Source organism: Trachurus trachurus (genome assembly GCF_905171665.1).
Source record: "Trachurus trachurus genome assembly, chromosome: 5".
NCBI classification, from domain to species: domain Eukaryota; kingdom Metazoa; phylum Chordata; class Actinopteri; order Carangiformes; family Carangidae; genus Trachurus; species Trachurus trachurus.
Window position 1 is genome coordinate 30,840,493 of NC_139896.1, and position 16,401 is coordinate 30,856,893.

Here is a 16,401-nt window from a genome sequence, read left to right on the forward strand (position 1 = left end):
GCTGCCAACATACTACACAACACCGTGCTGTGCTTTCCAGGCCAGCGCTGCCTGCCTGCCTGCCTGCTTTGCCTGCCTGCTTCGCCTCGCTCACGTAAGCCCTGTCTCAAGAGGGAATTCACTCGGGCTGGGTGTAGGTGGATTTATGGATAGAGAGCATGAAGAACAGCCGTTTGTGACTCAATTTTGCATTTTGTTTAGCACAGATTGAGGTGTATGAGTTGAGCTTAAAAGGGAACATGGATATGCACATTTTTACCATGACTTCTGCTTGTTGGATAGAGGAGGGCACCATCTCTCCCAGTCTACCTCATCTTTTCCTCTGACCAGTGCTTCTGTCCTGGTGTAGTGCAATGAGTCTATAATTTACAATGTCAAGTGAGCAATAGTCCAAATTGTACGTTATCATTTTGGTATATGTTTTCATGGCTGTGTGATTCAGATGTAGTGGTGGCATCATGGACTTCTGATACTGATGTGTTAGTGGATGAATTAAGAAATCATCTGCTAAAGGTTGGGTAGAAAGTACTAAAATATGTCGGAAGTGCAGTAAATTACAACAGATCAATGATGATGTAATGATCCCGATCAGCGCTATCTGATCAATTATCCTGATAGATTTAGCTGATTAAAATAGAGGATGTTTCTTCTGTGTTAATGTGAGATATTTATCTAAGGCAGAAAGCAGAAAGCAGGAGACATATAGACATGATATTGATCTTTATTGTTTTTTAGGCAGATAAAATAAACAATCGATGTGTTCCCATGCACATTACTGTAAAACAATTTGACATGACATGAAAGCATACTTTGAAAACACAGGCTGTGTTCACATCAACAGAAACACTGCATCAGAAATGCCAGTGGCTGCATCAGTGTGGGCGTGTTGCTGCCTGCTACAGGACAACATACAAACCAGGAGGTCCATTCTGAAGGCACCTAGACACTGATTCATATCATATCTCTTTCTGACAAAAACATTGGAACACATACAGTAGGCACAAAGAAGAAGAAATACATTTCAGCCTCTATGAATACACCGAACTGTAACCCTGTCTGAAGTTTTTCATCATCCAAATAGTTGGACACAGGATGGCCACACTGAAACACTGTGTTTCTTTGTACTCTTTATCTCTCTCCGTTTGCAGTTTTAATCTACAAAGTGCACCTTGGCCCATTAGTGCAGTAAATCTGAGCCCTCTAACTTGAGTCAGGATGAGTCTGGACTGTACCGCATTGCTGCAGTCGTCAGCAGCAGCAGCAGCAGCAGCATCCTCTCAAACTGCAGCTCACTACAGGCATCCCAGAGACTGGTGCATTGCTCTACAATCTGCCACAGCCACTGATCAGGTGTAAACACATATTTTATTTATTTTTTTATATCTGACTAGTTTAAAACAGATGATAAGTTACTATATTTGACTGCAGAAAGAGCTAAACTGGAGCCTGAAGGCCCCATGTGGATTTTTTTTCTTTTTGTGTTAATTGGACAGGTCAGATTTGACTCCACTTTTCACTTTAAATATGCTTCACTGTAGGATTTGAATGGTGTCTGCCTTGTGTTTAAATTCAGAAAGAAATTCAGAGACTCAGATGCAGTAACAGTAACTTGAACACAAGTTTGTATGAGTTCTGTGGTGTTGTTGTGCTGGTGAAGTCATTAGTGTCATCATGTCCTCGTTGTGTAGAACTTGACGGCTTGTATACATTTCCATGTATTGCTTTCTTTTTATATGTTATTTAGTGTTACTGGCTACAATGGTGATGAAGCAATGGCTGCTAGTTGAGCTGCACAGCTGTATTGTAACGGTCTCCTTGGCTTCTCAGAGCCCTGCCCTCGCTGATAATACATTTACAGAAACGCATAACATATAGATGATGTTGAATATTCTGCAATTTCTCTCCGTCTAGGATGTTATAAGCCTATAAGTGTCCTAAATCCTACTCGGAACAAATAAGCATAAGAAGCTTTTTTTCTGTGACAAAAGTCTGCTTTAGCAGCACCCCGGCCGGCCCACCACCACGTCCTCTAATCCACATCAGTGACAAATGATCCAGGAGGACTTTGCTGCGCTGTGTAGTAGATCTACTGCCGTGCCTTTTTATCCATCAGGGTCACGCCATCATCATCACCTGATCGCCGGGGTGACCTGTGTCCCGTCCCGGCGTGATTGAAATGGAAGGGCAGGGAGCGTTAAATGAGTCCTTGGGAACATGGGACTCCCTCATTGGCCTGTCTGGGAAATGGATGGGAGGAGAAAGTCACCTTCATGTTATCGCTGTGATGTCGGTTACGACTCGAGTGAAGTCGCCGGTGAAACATGGCAGCAGCTCAGCTCGCAGCTTGGTCGGGTGGGTGAGGGGAGGGGGGGTGACATAGATGCCGCTCTCTTGCTGTGACTGTTCTTGTCGTCTTTATCTTCTGCGCTACAGTAAACTGGGCTAAAACATCAGCAGTGTGGCTCCCCTCCCTCCGAGGCCGTGGTGTCGACTTGAAACGTTCTGATGAGGTGTGTAAGTTAATGGCATCTGCGTTATACGTAACCACCCACCCACCCCTCTCTGATGCCCAGCTCTCTCTCTCTCTCTCTACAGCAGTGGCCTGTTTCTTGGGCAGACACTTTGAATTATTCATAGAATCCAGTCGCTCTAAGCGCTGGATCAACCACGGTTTGTTGTCATCCACACGCACAAGTACAGTATTCACCGGTGACGGGCTGATGAAGCTCTATCAAAAAGCTGAAGTGCCTGTGCAGCTTGTTGTCTCTGACTCTGTCTGGCTTCTTTTTTCTTTTTTTCTTTTTTTTTTTACCACAGTCCAGGTAATTCACAGTATTCCTGTCCGGTGTCAGGAGCCTTTACTGTGAAGATGTTGCAATTCTCCAACTCACAGCTGTGGGAAACTACAGAGGTTACATGGGTTTGATGGTTTATTCATTCAGCTCATGTCTGCAGAATGAGGCCATCACTCCATCTAGTGGTGGAAGTGTGTAGCAGTCCTGTAAAAAAGGAGAACACGTCAAACCTGCCTCCCTCTCCTTACACGACTGCTGTTTTCAAGCTTTTGCATCATTTAAAATGCCCTAAGTTTAAGTGGAGGAATATTACTGAAGTAACAATTTCTTAGAATTGGTGCATTTATTGAAATGTTGGCAGTCGGGAACTGCCACAACTTTACAGATTGTAGTTTAGGCCAATGGTTCTCAAAGTGGGGTCCCAAGGGTCCTTGGGAGGATTGAAACGGGCCCCCAACTTTTTCTTGAAATGCCACTTTTTTCTAGAATTTTTAAACCTTTTTTTTTTTGGGGGGGGGGGGGGGGGAGAGAAATTTGACCACTTGTTATATTTTTTACAATATTTCCACAAACTCATGGCATTGGCCCTAATTTTAACATATAGCTACATTGACTAAAAAAGCAATGTTCTTCAATCTCAGAACAAATATTTGTGTATTTCTGGTGTTTGCTTCAAAATTTTGTCCAATGGGGGTCTGTGGTCTAATTTGTGTCAATTTAGGGGTCCTTGATGTAAAAAAAAAGAACTACTGGTTTAGGCTACCACCCCTCCTCACTGTAGCTTACTTAACTTTCACCAGTTGGTCACTGATCAACAACTTCAGGTTCGGTGGTTCAGGCAGAGTCTCTATATGGAGCCCTGTCTCCACGGTGCAGTGGGAGGGACGGCGTGCTGTTGTTTAATTACCCCCTCATGCTCCTGACCTTGTCGGGGACGTACTGATCATTATCACCACTTGATCTCTTCATGGGCGCTGGTCAAACAAGCTCAGATGGTTTATGTTGCCGGCATTAAGATGGATTTGTATTCAGTCCTCTGGCAGCGCGATGGTGTTTGTGTGTCATATCCAGTTTATGCAATCTATCCCTGTGAAGTTTGACATTAAATCTCTGATGACTGACGGTTCTTGTCGGTGACTGTTCCTGTGATGTGAACCAGTGTCAGACTGACTCACTATTTCAGCTTTAGCAATATGCTCAATATTTATTTTGTCCCTAACAAGCAGCCAGCAGAGTCATGTCATGACTAAGTGATCCTTTAGCCTGTTTTCATCTGAGAATGATATTAAATTGGATGCGTGGTAATTTAACAGTTAATTCTGCTGATCTGGAGTCACAGTGTTTCCAAATTCCCACTGGTGTGAAGGGTTAGAAAAAGAAAAAAAGGGAGAGACAGTGCTTGGGCGGGCAAGTGTTACGGACAGAGGGCAACCCAACCCAAAACACTGAGGTTATATTGCTGCAGAAATAAAAACACCACAACCAGCGCTTAATTTTTGCGGGATCCTGCCAGAACAAGATCCGGCACCTAGTAGGTTGAGACCGGTATCTGTTTGATTGGAACCTGAACCTCTATCATCTGTCAATCAAATCAAAATCCGTACATAAACGGTGTGTAATTGGTCTCTCTCATCATTCATTACCTGTGCTCTTTCTGTATTTTATTTCTCTATGAAGTTACTTATAGATCGTCCGTTTGTCATCATCACGCAGTGACAAGCGAATTTTGGCACAAAAAAGAAAACAAAAAGACGGACATAGAAACACTCCTAGCCATATAGTAAAGTAAGAATATAGTAATTGTCTCTATGGATGGTTTGTTGGCAGTTTTCAACAAATAAACTGAAAGGTTTATGTGGTGTTCTGGGACCTCCTCATGGACGATTTGACCACTGACCACAACATCACTGATTAACACGTGTGTGTGTCTCTCTCTCTGTCCTCTCCAGCGGCTCTGACCAGTGACAGACTACTGTTCCCTGTGGCTCTGTTGAGAGAACACCTTCCCCGGCAGGCTGGCCACGCCCCCTCCCTCCTGCCTCCATGTATCCTGAATCTACCACAGACTCCCCCGCTCGCCTCTCCCTCCGACAGACTGGCTCACCGGGCATGATCTACAGGTGGGTTGATGGACATGTAATGTGTGCCCAGACATTTGCACATAACACATTTGCACCCAACTGCCAGTTAGAAGAATATGTCAAATAGACTATTTTTGATCAACATTTTCAAAGTATCTACAATAAATAATCTGCAGGGCCCAGTTGTAATCTGGATCAAAATTATTCCGATTTTGAAATCCCTTTTTTGCTATCCAGGATCACGCAATCCGTCTTACTTTTATCCCAGTTGTTCGACGCAAAGTTGGATTGGATCAGTCTGATCCAGATCCAAACTTTTCAAGATTACCAAATCTGGATAATGAGTGCTGTGACTGTGTATCACACTGAAGGCTTCTAGGTAGATAAAAAATAACAGGTAGAACAGCAGCATGGGCTCACTAATAGTATGTTTATTTGGTGTATCGTTTGCTGTGCTCTTTGTTGTTTCTTCAATGTCAGACCCCATCTGGTCTGGCTGTTTAAATAAATAGAAAAAAGCAAATATACAGTACATTAGTAAAACACATTATGAATAGTTTCCCATGTGTTTCAAATTCAAAGTTCAAAATTCAAACTTAAAATGTCATTAAATTTGGGGAAAAGTAGTTGGGGAAAAGGAAAACAGCCCGTTTTCAAGATTTGATCCAATCCATTAACCAAAATCCGTTTTGATTATATTTTGAACAACTGGGCCCAGGGGTTCACATAAATTTCCAGGTATCACTCTGTCGTGCTGATGCTGCATAAGTTGGAGAAAAAATAAACCTGAGTAAGCTGTTTGCATTCTGTCCTTAAATAGACTCACAGCAGAAACTTAGGTGCATTCACTGTGTTGTGAGTAGCAATTAAAGTTGAGATGTTTGATTAACTACTATTAGGCCACTGACATATTTTGTCATACATACCGGTATGCACACTTTTTAGTATCGAGGACTGATGTTTATTAACCATTTCCTGCCCCACTGTAACCATTACCTAACTATAATGCAGACATAAGTGGTAAAGTCTTATAATTATACCCTAAACTGTGACAGGGGTCAGCTCTGTGTTGAGATATCAGTCTCAGACACTGTTTTAAGGCTGTGCCCTTAAATGTATGAACTGATGCACTCAAATGACTCAGTTTGTATGTGATAAGTGAAGTACAAACAAGGCCACACAATGATAGCACACCCTGCTGTAAACCGTCAGGGGGCCACACAGCCCTGATAGTCAAGTTTCACATTGTCATCATTTCAAGTGACATGTAGAAAAGCTGTTCCAGCCGACGGCCAGACAGACAGACACATTCATTCATCTTCAGTTAGATTGCCTTGCACTGTAATGTTTCACCAGCATGTGGCACCAGAGCCTCATCAGCTAGCATCATTACAAAGCATCTGCTCCACTCCTCTTCACCAGCAGCTTTAGAGCCGTGTTACACATTGCCAGTGTAACCAGATACAGTGCTGTGACTGTCAGCCACAGGTTTTGTTCTCCTTAACTAAAGCTGTTGATTGATAAGTCGTCTTCTACAGACTTGAGTAATCTAACTATGAAAGTGGGTTTAGATTTTCTCTGACCGGGGAATGTGAGACACCGAGACATAATGTAGCTGCCTGCTCTTAGCACATCAATGCAGTTCAGAACTTCCCTCTTCCTACAGGAGCTCACTGCTGCTACTGTTTCACAGTATTACAAGTCATTGCATTTACCTGGACTAATCATTGACTAAAGGATACATTTTACAGTGCACATTGATCACTTGTTATTCTTATGCTACTGCACAAAGAACAGAAGCTCCATGTTTCTTTTTCACATTCCTGTGATAAGTGTCATGAAGTATTTTTTGTTGTTGTATGCACAAGTCTTACATGCCTGTCTTTTGATATTTCTTTTTAAATCGTTGAATAGAAGACAAATCAAGCAACATTTTTCGTTATTGAAAGAAAAAAGGAACTCTATTTTATGTTTGGAATGAGATAAAACAGCACTGATCTGACAAGGAGTCTGTCCTCTGCTTAATGAGCTCAGTGATCAGAACTTGTCTCATACACTTTATTTCCAAATTTGATGTGAGTGCTGTCTGACTTAAAAAGCAGGCATTTGGAGAAATTAAAGGCTCTTGTAATGCATGTATGTAAATTCTTACAATATGTAAAAAAATATTCGGAACTTTTTAATCCAAATTTAGTTTGATCTGACAGTCTTCTCATGCGTATGAATAAGATAACACGTGGAATGCAGATCAATCTAGATTCAGGTTTGGAAGTTTGAGCTATTTTCACATCTTGAAAATATTATAATATTATTTATTGTATCATCAAATAGATGTATGAGCTCAAATAGCTGCACTCTTCAATTCTAGCTCCACTGTATTTCCTCCTTTCGGTAACACTTTATAATTAGTACACACTAACTATTAAGCATTAGTTAAAGGGATAGTTCAACATTTTGGCAAATTGGCCCGTTGCTATAACCCCTTTAGTTTTAGGAGTAGGTTTGAGGCTAATGGAATTTCTTGGTTTCCCTCACAATCCAACAACTCCAAAACGCTCTGGTGGACAAGTTGTGACCTGCACATTCACCACGCTATGAGATAATAACGGAACGTTACAAGACGGAGTTGTTTTGGAGGCAAATGCACTTACCTCGAAAACAACTCTGTCTCGTAATGTTCTGTAATAGTGTGTACTTTATTAAAAAGTGTTGCCCTCCTTTCTTCTACATTTTGCCATGCCTCTGCATCTACATTGACGCCACTGCTAACGTCTTCCTTTCCCTGCTTCTATTAATTAAGGCTTTCCTTTCTCCTCTTTTTCCCTCAACGTCTTCAGCGCTCGTTATGGGAGCCCCAAACGACAGCTGCAGTTCTACAGGTATCTGTCTGTCTCTGTCTCCACCAATTTGTTGTCGCTGTCGCAGAGCAGGCTTTATTAAAGTTGAACCGTCTTTCATGTGCGTTGTGTGTTTGTTTGTAATTCTTACGTTTGTGAATTATACATTTTGTAATCATTTGTACTTAATAGTAATAACCTTGCTGTAGATATTTACTGTTCTGTCATTTAAAACCATGCAGCCATCAGTTAAACCTCTGCAGCACAGATAACACTTATCATCTACTGTTTAGCTGGCCATGCACTATCCAGCCTAAACATGATAGGGGTGATGAGGGATTTTGTTGCAAGGTTGCTCAGAAAAACCTTCGACTCAACAATAACTGTCGGGTTCAAATTACGTTTTTTTCTTTTTTTCTTTTCACTTTTCATTTTTTTAGCCATGACACCTGAGACTCCCACTGTCATTCTTGTCAAACTTATGCTGAGCCGATTTCCAGACACATTTTTTATACTGTCATGAATAAGCAGATAGTCATTTCCTTTATTCATCATTTCTCCTCGCTGCATCTTTCTTTGACCTCATGGGAGTTCACCGTGATCTGTTGCGTCCTTAAAGCCGGGAGATCATTTTAATCGGTGTGAGGGATGAGATGATGTTCTCTCTGTGGTACCTGGTGCTCACTCCTCCAGTAGTGTGCTTTTAGATGGTCAGTCCTTCTTGCTGCTTTAGACTAGGATCATGTTTTATGGCCTTATATCAGGTCTTATTCTGCTGATCCAGTTATAAAAACCCCTGACTGTGTGGATGTGCTTGTAATGAGCTCACTATTGGATTTTTATCTTGGCGCCTAGCGCATTTCTGTCCTTTTAAAGTGCAAACTGTTCCGCTAGCTGTTCCCCCTGGCCTACGTATGGAAGGATCAATTAGGTCCCTTATCTCTGGCTGTCTATCACTCCTGACAGCTGGACAGACGGATGCTGGGAACAGACGTTTCCGTCTTTTCAGTCATTTCAACATTAAGACTCACACAAACATCACTACTGGTTGACGCACTACTGATTTGTCTCAACTCTGTCTTCACTTTACTGTTTGTTGTGTACACATCATATTGCTATTTCCCACATTTAGTGCTGCAGTATTTTCCTTTTCCATACTATTTGTACACATGACGCGGCCGGTCCAGAGCCGTAACTTTCATAATTTTATACGCAGGTTGCTTTTAGTCGAGTATTTCCGGCTTTACTAAAAGCAGCTTTAGTATGTTCATCATTAAAGCGTTTTATAGTTTTTGAGCTGAGTGCTTTCCTGACAGTGAGTGCTATTGACTTTTGACCTCTATATGTCTCATCTGCCATACTGTATACAGTACGTAGGTTAGGAACAAATAACTAAAAATAAATAAAGTTTTGCTAATGCTACATAGTCACCGTTAGCATCAACGGCTGTTTACTTACCAGTCCAGAAGGAATATTTTGAGTTCACCATCAAACTTTTTACTTCCCTCTACTCACCAGTGGTTCACAACCCTCATGTTTGATTCTATTTCTATCACTTCTTTTCTTTGAATATAGTTACTTAGCATAGTAACCAGCTAGACCTGGCCTGGTCAGCCAAGACAAGACAGGTAAGTAAACAGCTCAAAATGCTAATATTGATTATTAAAGAACAGCAAAAGTCATTAATGAATAAATAACCAGCCCTTTAAAAAGATTAGAGTGGACACAGTGAATGGAGTCGGGGCAGTAACGTCTTGGTAAATTACTATGTTTATTCATGGAGTCCATTTTCAGTCATTTGAATCCATTGATCAAGCTCACAGAGTTAAGATCTCTCTGAAGGCAGCAATCAAAATAACCAACTGAAAGCTGATTGGTCACGTGCAAACGAGCTATATCCAAATTCCCCCCCCTGTGTTCAATAAACTGTGTGCAAGACGGTTGTGTGGAGTGGAGTGATGCATGTCCAGTGCAGGACAGTGTGATTTCAGTTTTGGTTTATATTATTGAGATATTGATATGGATTACTTGATACTGTTTGAATCAGTGACTGTAATTGCATATATTTCGTTTATAGATTTTGTCTATCATGATTCTGACCTTGAACTGAACACAGGGCTGTTAAGATGCTGTAAACAGGCTTAACCAGTGCGGTTTCCATAATTCCTTGGTTTGAGAATACTTGAACATGCCTGGCGGTTTGTCTTTTTCTATTTGCGCGCGTGTACTGTAGACGTACTGTATATGTTCGCTCGACACCCCTGCGTTTGCGCGCACACACACACACGGCTCATTATTGTCCAGCTCTTAGTATTCTTTCCTGTGGAACAACAATCAGAGGCTTTTAGTGCAAAAGCTTTGGTGAATAATTCAGGGCTGATGTTATTTGCTGCGGTTAGCAGAAACAAGACGGGTCCACTAAATGACATAAATGGATTTCTTCCATGAGATCTCCCAGCGAGGGGAGGAGGCGAGGTGTTGGTTGTGGTGATAGAGTATGGTCCAAGTGGTGAGGGGAGGGAATGGGATGCACTCTCTTATTCACTAATTGGTTTAGATGTTTCCTAGTAAGACACTCCCAGTTTGGGTGGGCCAGCTTCATCACTGTCTGCAGTGTGTTTATAAGAGGAGACTGGCACCCCACAACCTCGCTCATGAGCCGACCCCCAAGAAACCGGGTGAGTTCGAGGAAAGATTTTCACTCGGGAGCGTGTTTGTATGTTTGTATGAATGTACGGGGTTGTCTAAGTGATGTTGAATGTGTGCGTTGTGTGTGTGTGTGTGTGGGTGCATGCTGCCTATCTTGGAGACTCCTCCTTTATTCATGTCCTCTGTCTCTCTGTGAGCAAACCAGCTACTTGGAAAGACCTTTAATGACATTTGAAATTAATAATAAGCAACTTGTTGGAGAGACCCGAGTCACGCCACAGTGGCATCAACGGGTTGGACTGTTTTTTCTTTCCATATTAGAATATTTGAAAGCAGTAATTCATATCCACACTAAAATTATTGCGATAGATTAGATGTTTTGTTACTAGCACTTTAAAATAGCACTTTTGTGGGGTGATGTCAGTGTTATGATGGCTCTGCGAGCTGTTTTGTACATCGACTAAGAAAGTGCTGCTATAGTGTTTGTCAATTGATTTGAAAGATCAATATAGAGACCTGACGTTATATTTAAACCCAACATTGAGACATATATTCCTTATTCTCAGGTGGTGACTTAGAAGAGATTGTGAAAAGTAATTGTTATGGATGAAATTGTCCTCATTAATATTGTAGTATAAAACCTAACTGTAAGTAATTCAGATTGATTCGCCTTATCTGGCCAGAAACTTAGTCGTGTCTGGTGTTGATATTTGATGAATTTTGTAATAAACGTATATATTTTTTAAATCACAAACACTTTGGGTACAGACTGTACTACAATGAGATGTAACTTGGAGGGGAATTTATCCTGGAATGGAACATTTAAGTCTCTATCTTTTTGGGTGTCGTTGTTTACAGCTTCATTCAACCCTTCAGAGGTTGATTCAAAGATTGATTCAGCTTTTCCATTTATATTATTAGTTTAATTAATGTAATCTAATTTTCATTTTTCACATAGAAGTCATTTATTAACATATGAAATGTAAGTGTGTCTGAGAATTCTAATTCTATTCTAATTAGTAATGCATTAATATTAAATCACAGTCTACACTACCCTTACAAAGAAAGAGGCTTCGTGGTCAGTGCTGACTAGTGCATTTGACATCAAGATGTATAAAGCTGCATTCTTGTAGTGATGCTGGGACCGACAAAGTGCTGCCCTCTGTTGATCAAATTGAGAACAACACATTATGAAGAGCTGAATTCTTAGAGGACTGAAATCATATAAACAAAAAAAAGTTGTGCATTTAGCAGAGGAAGGAGGGCTTAGATGTTCAATCAAAAACTTTTATTTAAAGAAAAAAACAGTTGGGCTGAGCTCTCTAGACCAATATACTGTAAAAACATAAATAATACTTAAATATATATTACATTAATGGTCTATGGCGAGTTCATATTATTCAGTTGTTTCAGGATTCTTACAGAGCTTTTCGTGCCTGTTTGTGGGACACCCTTAAAGTGTGTTGTGTATTGTGGACTGCTCTCGGAAAGTTTATCACTTGGCTCTCCTTTTTATTCCAGTCAGAATCAGAGGAGAGACTATAGGAACGATGCCCCTTCCTGTAGCTTGGTGCATGTTTGAATGCCCCCCCCATCCCTCTGCAGACAGCATGTGCTCTCTTTGGTCCTGCTCCTTAATCACCAGTAACTCACCTGAATGCTCCCTATCAGTGTAACCCAGCCATTGTGTACCTGTCAGGGGAGGGTGGTGCTGGGCTCTGTTGTGCGACTCTGATTACAGGATGCATGGACGTGTGCTGCCCCAAGCAGGAGAGCTGTTTTTTTATGGGAGCAGGTGCTATTTAAGTAGGTGGCTGTGCCCTGTCGGCTCCTCGCTCCGACCGCGTCCCTACTTTACTTCTCGCTGCACGGGTCGCCTCAGCATCTTAAGGAGGAGGAGGAGGAGGAGGAGGAGGAGGGGGGGAGCATGTTTGCGGGAGGGTACGCCAGTGGTCCCCGGGGGGCTCCCGGCAGGCGCAAGTCCAGTTACTGTCCTCCTGACAACCTGCAGATCCCAAAACCTCCAGCGCCAAGCAGCGGTGTTCGGAAGAGCAGCAGCAGCGGCAGCGGCAAGATGCTGTCTATGTCATACAGCGACAGCATCCGGAGCGGGATCAACCGCTACCACTCGGACCAGGGGCTGAATCAGCCGCCGGCCAGGCCCACCGACCATGCCGAGCTACAGAGGCTCCGGGAGCAGAGGGTCGCCGCTCAGATTAAGAACATGGAAGACTTCCTGAAGATGAACGGCCTGGCGATGGAGGAGTGTGTGTCCTATCAGACAGGCATGAAGTACAGGTAAGAGAGGGGCAAAACTGGACAGGGACTCAGATGCTGTGGAGGTCCGGACAGGGCAGGGCAGGCAGGGTGCTGAAAATCAGCTTTGTGGTCGTAGGTGGTCAGACACGTGAGGTTGAACCGAACAGGTGTGCATTTGTGTAGTTAAAAAAAAAAAAAAAAAAGCCACTTTGTTCCATTCTGTTGCTTTTTTATTTTGGATATATCCGGTCATCAGAGACAGATGTGCTGTGGGGAACATTTGTATCTACCTCTTCTCTGTTAATATCCTTTACTACAGTCTGGCGAATATCCTTTACTACAGTCTGGCTCTGTCCTCTGGTCAGACCGTACTCATGCAAAGGTACTGGGGCTCAGGTTTTATTTTAATCATCTAGGTCGCTGACATATTTGCCCGGCTACATGGGAAGGACAGACTGTTCCCGTAAGGAGTTACCTGGCCCCTTAAAATCTCACTCAGACTTTTCTTTCCTTTTCCCCTTGATCATGTAGACCCTCTCTGTGCTGCTCCGTCCATGTGTCCCTGCGCCCCATACAGGGAATTCTGCCCCATAAAGACAAACAGAAATAATTACGTCTAATCAAAACAGGACTAGAAGACTCCACTAATGTTAATGTAACAATAATATTATTTATGGTGAATGCGTTGCAACTGTAATACAGGTTTAAATATAGCCGTGCATGCTCAGAGTCGGGTTTATGATCCTATTATAATCCTCTAACTGAAGGGATCAATGCTGTTTAAACAGTGAAAATGTGTTTCAGAATATCTCAGATGCCTCAATGGATTAAGGGTTCCTTTATGGCTTATGCTATTCTTCTACTTTGAACATGTTTCTGTCAGTACAATGAGATTTGAAATTCTTTATTTTAATGTACAATCTCAAACCCAGTTTGTTTTGTCTCCTTGAAAGTTTTTTTCCCCCCAGATATTCAGGTTATTTCAGTCACAGTCATATGTAGAATATTGTCGATACTACATCAAGGTACAATACCAGTAATGCAATTTACATTATGCAAAAAAGGGCCATAATAATGATAGCAAATCATGCAGGATACAACCACCACATAATCTGTTTATCAAATGGAGAGTATCAAAGTTTGCTGACTTAGTACAAATTAAAACTGCACAGATAATATACAAAGCCAAGAATAATTAACTCCCTAACAATATTTAAAAAAAAGTTCAAGGAAAGAGAGGGGAGATATGAGCTAAGAAGGAAACCTAACTTAAAATAACCAAGAATAAATACTACATTAAAAAGCATGTGTATCTCTGTGGCTGGAGTAAAACTGTGGAATAGCTTGCCAGAGGATCTCAAACAAAGCAAAAACCTAACACAATTTAAAAAGAAATTAAAACAGTATGATAGAAAGCTATAAACAGGATTGATCAATAGGGTTTTCACTGCAACTGTAGTACTAAATTATTATTATTATCTTTATTTTGTCTTCATTTGTTAATTATAAGATATCTGCTTCTTTCTCCTACACCATTTTGATCTTTGTAATATTTATGAACTAAATTTGAACTAAGGAATGTATTGTTGAAAGTCGATTGATTGTGATCTATGCTTGACTGTAAATAATTTGTGCAAAATATCGAATAAAACTAAACTAATAATAATAATAATAAAAAGAAATACACAGTACCAGGTATTGAATGTGTAGTAACACCAAGATGTAGTTAAAAAAGCCAAGAATTAGGCTAATCATATAATTTACATCTTGGATGTCACACTAGTAAATATGAGTCACACCACTGAGCAGGAACAAGAGATAACATTTGGAACGTGTGTTTATTTTGTCTGTGCCACCACCAGCCCAGTGAAAGGAAAACAAACAGCTATTTAATGGCTTGTTACTGTTGACCCTGTGCAGCGGGCTTAGCGGCTGTTGTGTTGACTCTTGAGGCCTGTTAAGCTGATGTTGTCATTGTTATGGACATGGATAGCTTTCATCAAACACAGGCATGGCTGCTGTTGTTTTTGACCGAGCCCACTGACCAGAACGCACATACAGTATAGCTGGCTGCTGTTACCACGTCTTGGTGACCGTCGTCTGCAGCCAGTGTTGTATGTCACCGCTGCTGGCATGTAACCATGCCCCAAGCTGCCTACATGGTGTGTAAAGCTTAGCCACTGGCCCATGACAGGCTTGGGTGCAGCTTTGCGAGTGTGCATGCAGAGAAGGAGTTAATATTGCAAAGAGCGTGTGCGGTTTTTTACTCCATTTACAAACCTCAGACGACCTCCTACAGTAACCTGCTTACACACCCTCAACACACACAAACTGCAGTTGAACAGAATAATTCAGTCGCCTCTGCTTCAGTCCAGCAGATTGACAAATCTAAGTTGTGATTTATCATATTTAGTGTGAATGCTGAAAGCAGAAACTAAATATGTAGGATTTCAATGTTTTCTTTTCTACTGCTTTTTACCTTTAAAAGGCATTTTATCTCATACTACAAGTTATATGTTTCAGCTTTAGCATTAGCCTTTTTCAACTTTGCTTTAGCAGTTTCTTCATCTAATTTAGCATTGATTCAACAATTTCTTCATCTCATTCAGCATTGCTTCAGCAATAGTGTTCAGCTTCTTTCAGCATTCACACACATTTTCTGCAGGAGTACTATCTTTTTCTAGTTCTTTTCGGTGTTGTGTGTTTAAGCCTCCGTATTGGTTTACCACAGTAGCCGTGTTAGTTCATCCAGCAGAGGAAATCCTGCCAGGACCTGCAGTTCCTTCCTATCGTGATCAACTGCAATTCGGTAATTAGTACTGCAATTGGGTCTGCAAGTACACGCAACCTCTGACTGAAACTCATCATTATTTCAGGCGTGTGGTCAGGAAGGCAGTGCCGTCACCTTTTCTCACAAACTTTGCCAACAAGTCCTTGTCTTTTTTTTCTCTCTCCTGCTTGTTCACTCCTACACGCAGAAACTTAGAACCTCTGATTCAGAAAATATCTGCAGACCCTCTGAAATACTCAATGCTATTCAAGAATGCTATAGCTTTACACCATTGGGAAACTTAACTGTGTAAAAACACATTTTTCCAAAGTTTTTCTTTGTACTAATGCTCAAACACTAATAAGTGAATGAATACTAGCAGGTACTAAGCTTCTCCTCATTTTTAAATTATTCATATTCTTGATTATCAAGATTTTAAAGGTTCCAATTCAGGGTAAAGGGTTACTCATTTCTATTATGTTGCCCTTGAAACAGAATACTACCACTCAGCAGGTCCATTGGGACACCGGAAAAACTTTCCCTAGTGTCCATGACCTCTGCCTGAACAAGCCAGGCTGCAGGTAAAGGAGCCAGCTAGAGTTCAGTCAGGCGGGACAGGAAGACTCGCATCTCATGTTAGAGATATATGGAGGATGACTGGAGGAGTATAGATTTCTGGAGTGACTTAACACTAATGGACATGGTAATGACCTCCACTTAGGCGTTTATACATGCAAAGCTACTGTATGTTTGACCATAACTCTGCCTTAATGTATCTTTGCTTTACGTTAACCGTTCAGTGCAGAAAGCTCTGATGGTCATATGGATGCATTATATAGGACCCTTTTGAACTAGTGTGCCAAACGTGCGGCCTGTGGGCCAAAACCTGCCCACCGGAAGGACCAATCCAGCCTGCGGCATGTGAAAATTACATAGAAGACAGAAGAGACATAATATTGTTGAAATTGTCTACTTCTTTGCACTTAAACAAAGGGAAACATGTATATTTA

The 16,401-nt window shown here is 41.4% G+C and overlaps 1 protein-coding gene across 2 annotated transcripts in view; it reads left to right on the forward strand.

The window, feature by feature from the left end:
- Positions 1 to 16,401, forward strand: part of kcnab2a (potassium voltage-gated channel subfamily A regulatory beta subunit 2a) — a gene marked incomplete at its 5' end in the record, with an annotated part of 87,077 nt that overhangs the window by 27,156 nt on the left and 43,520 nt on the right. The window contains 2 exons of one of the 2 annotated variants that reach the window (XM_083972011.1): positions 4,745 to 4,915; positions 7,714 to 7,755. In XM_083972011.1, coding sequence (XP_083828137.1) covers positions 4,839 to 4,915; positions 7,714 to 7,755 — 119 coding nt within the window. Of the gene's footprint in view, positions 1 to 4,744; positions 4,916 to 7,713; positions 7,756 to 12,289; positions 12,661 to 16,401 lie in introns of those variants that run through there. The other variant, XM_083972010.1, reaches the window with a different exon arrangement.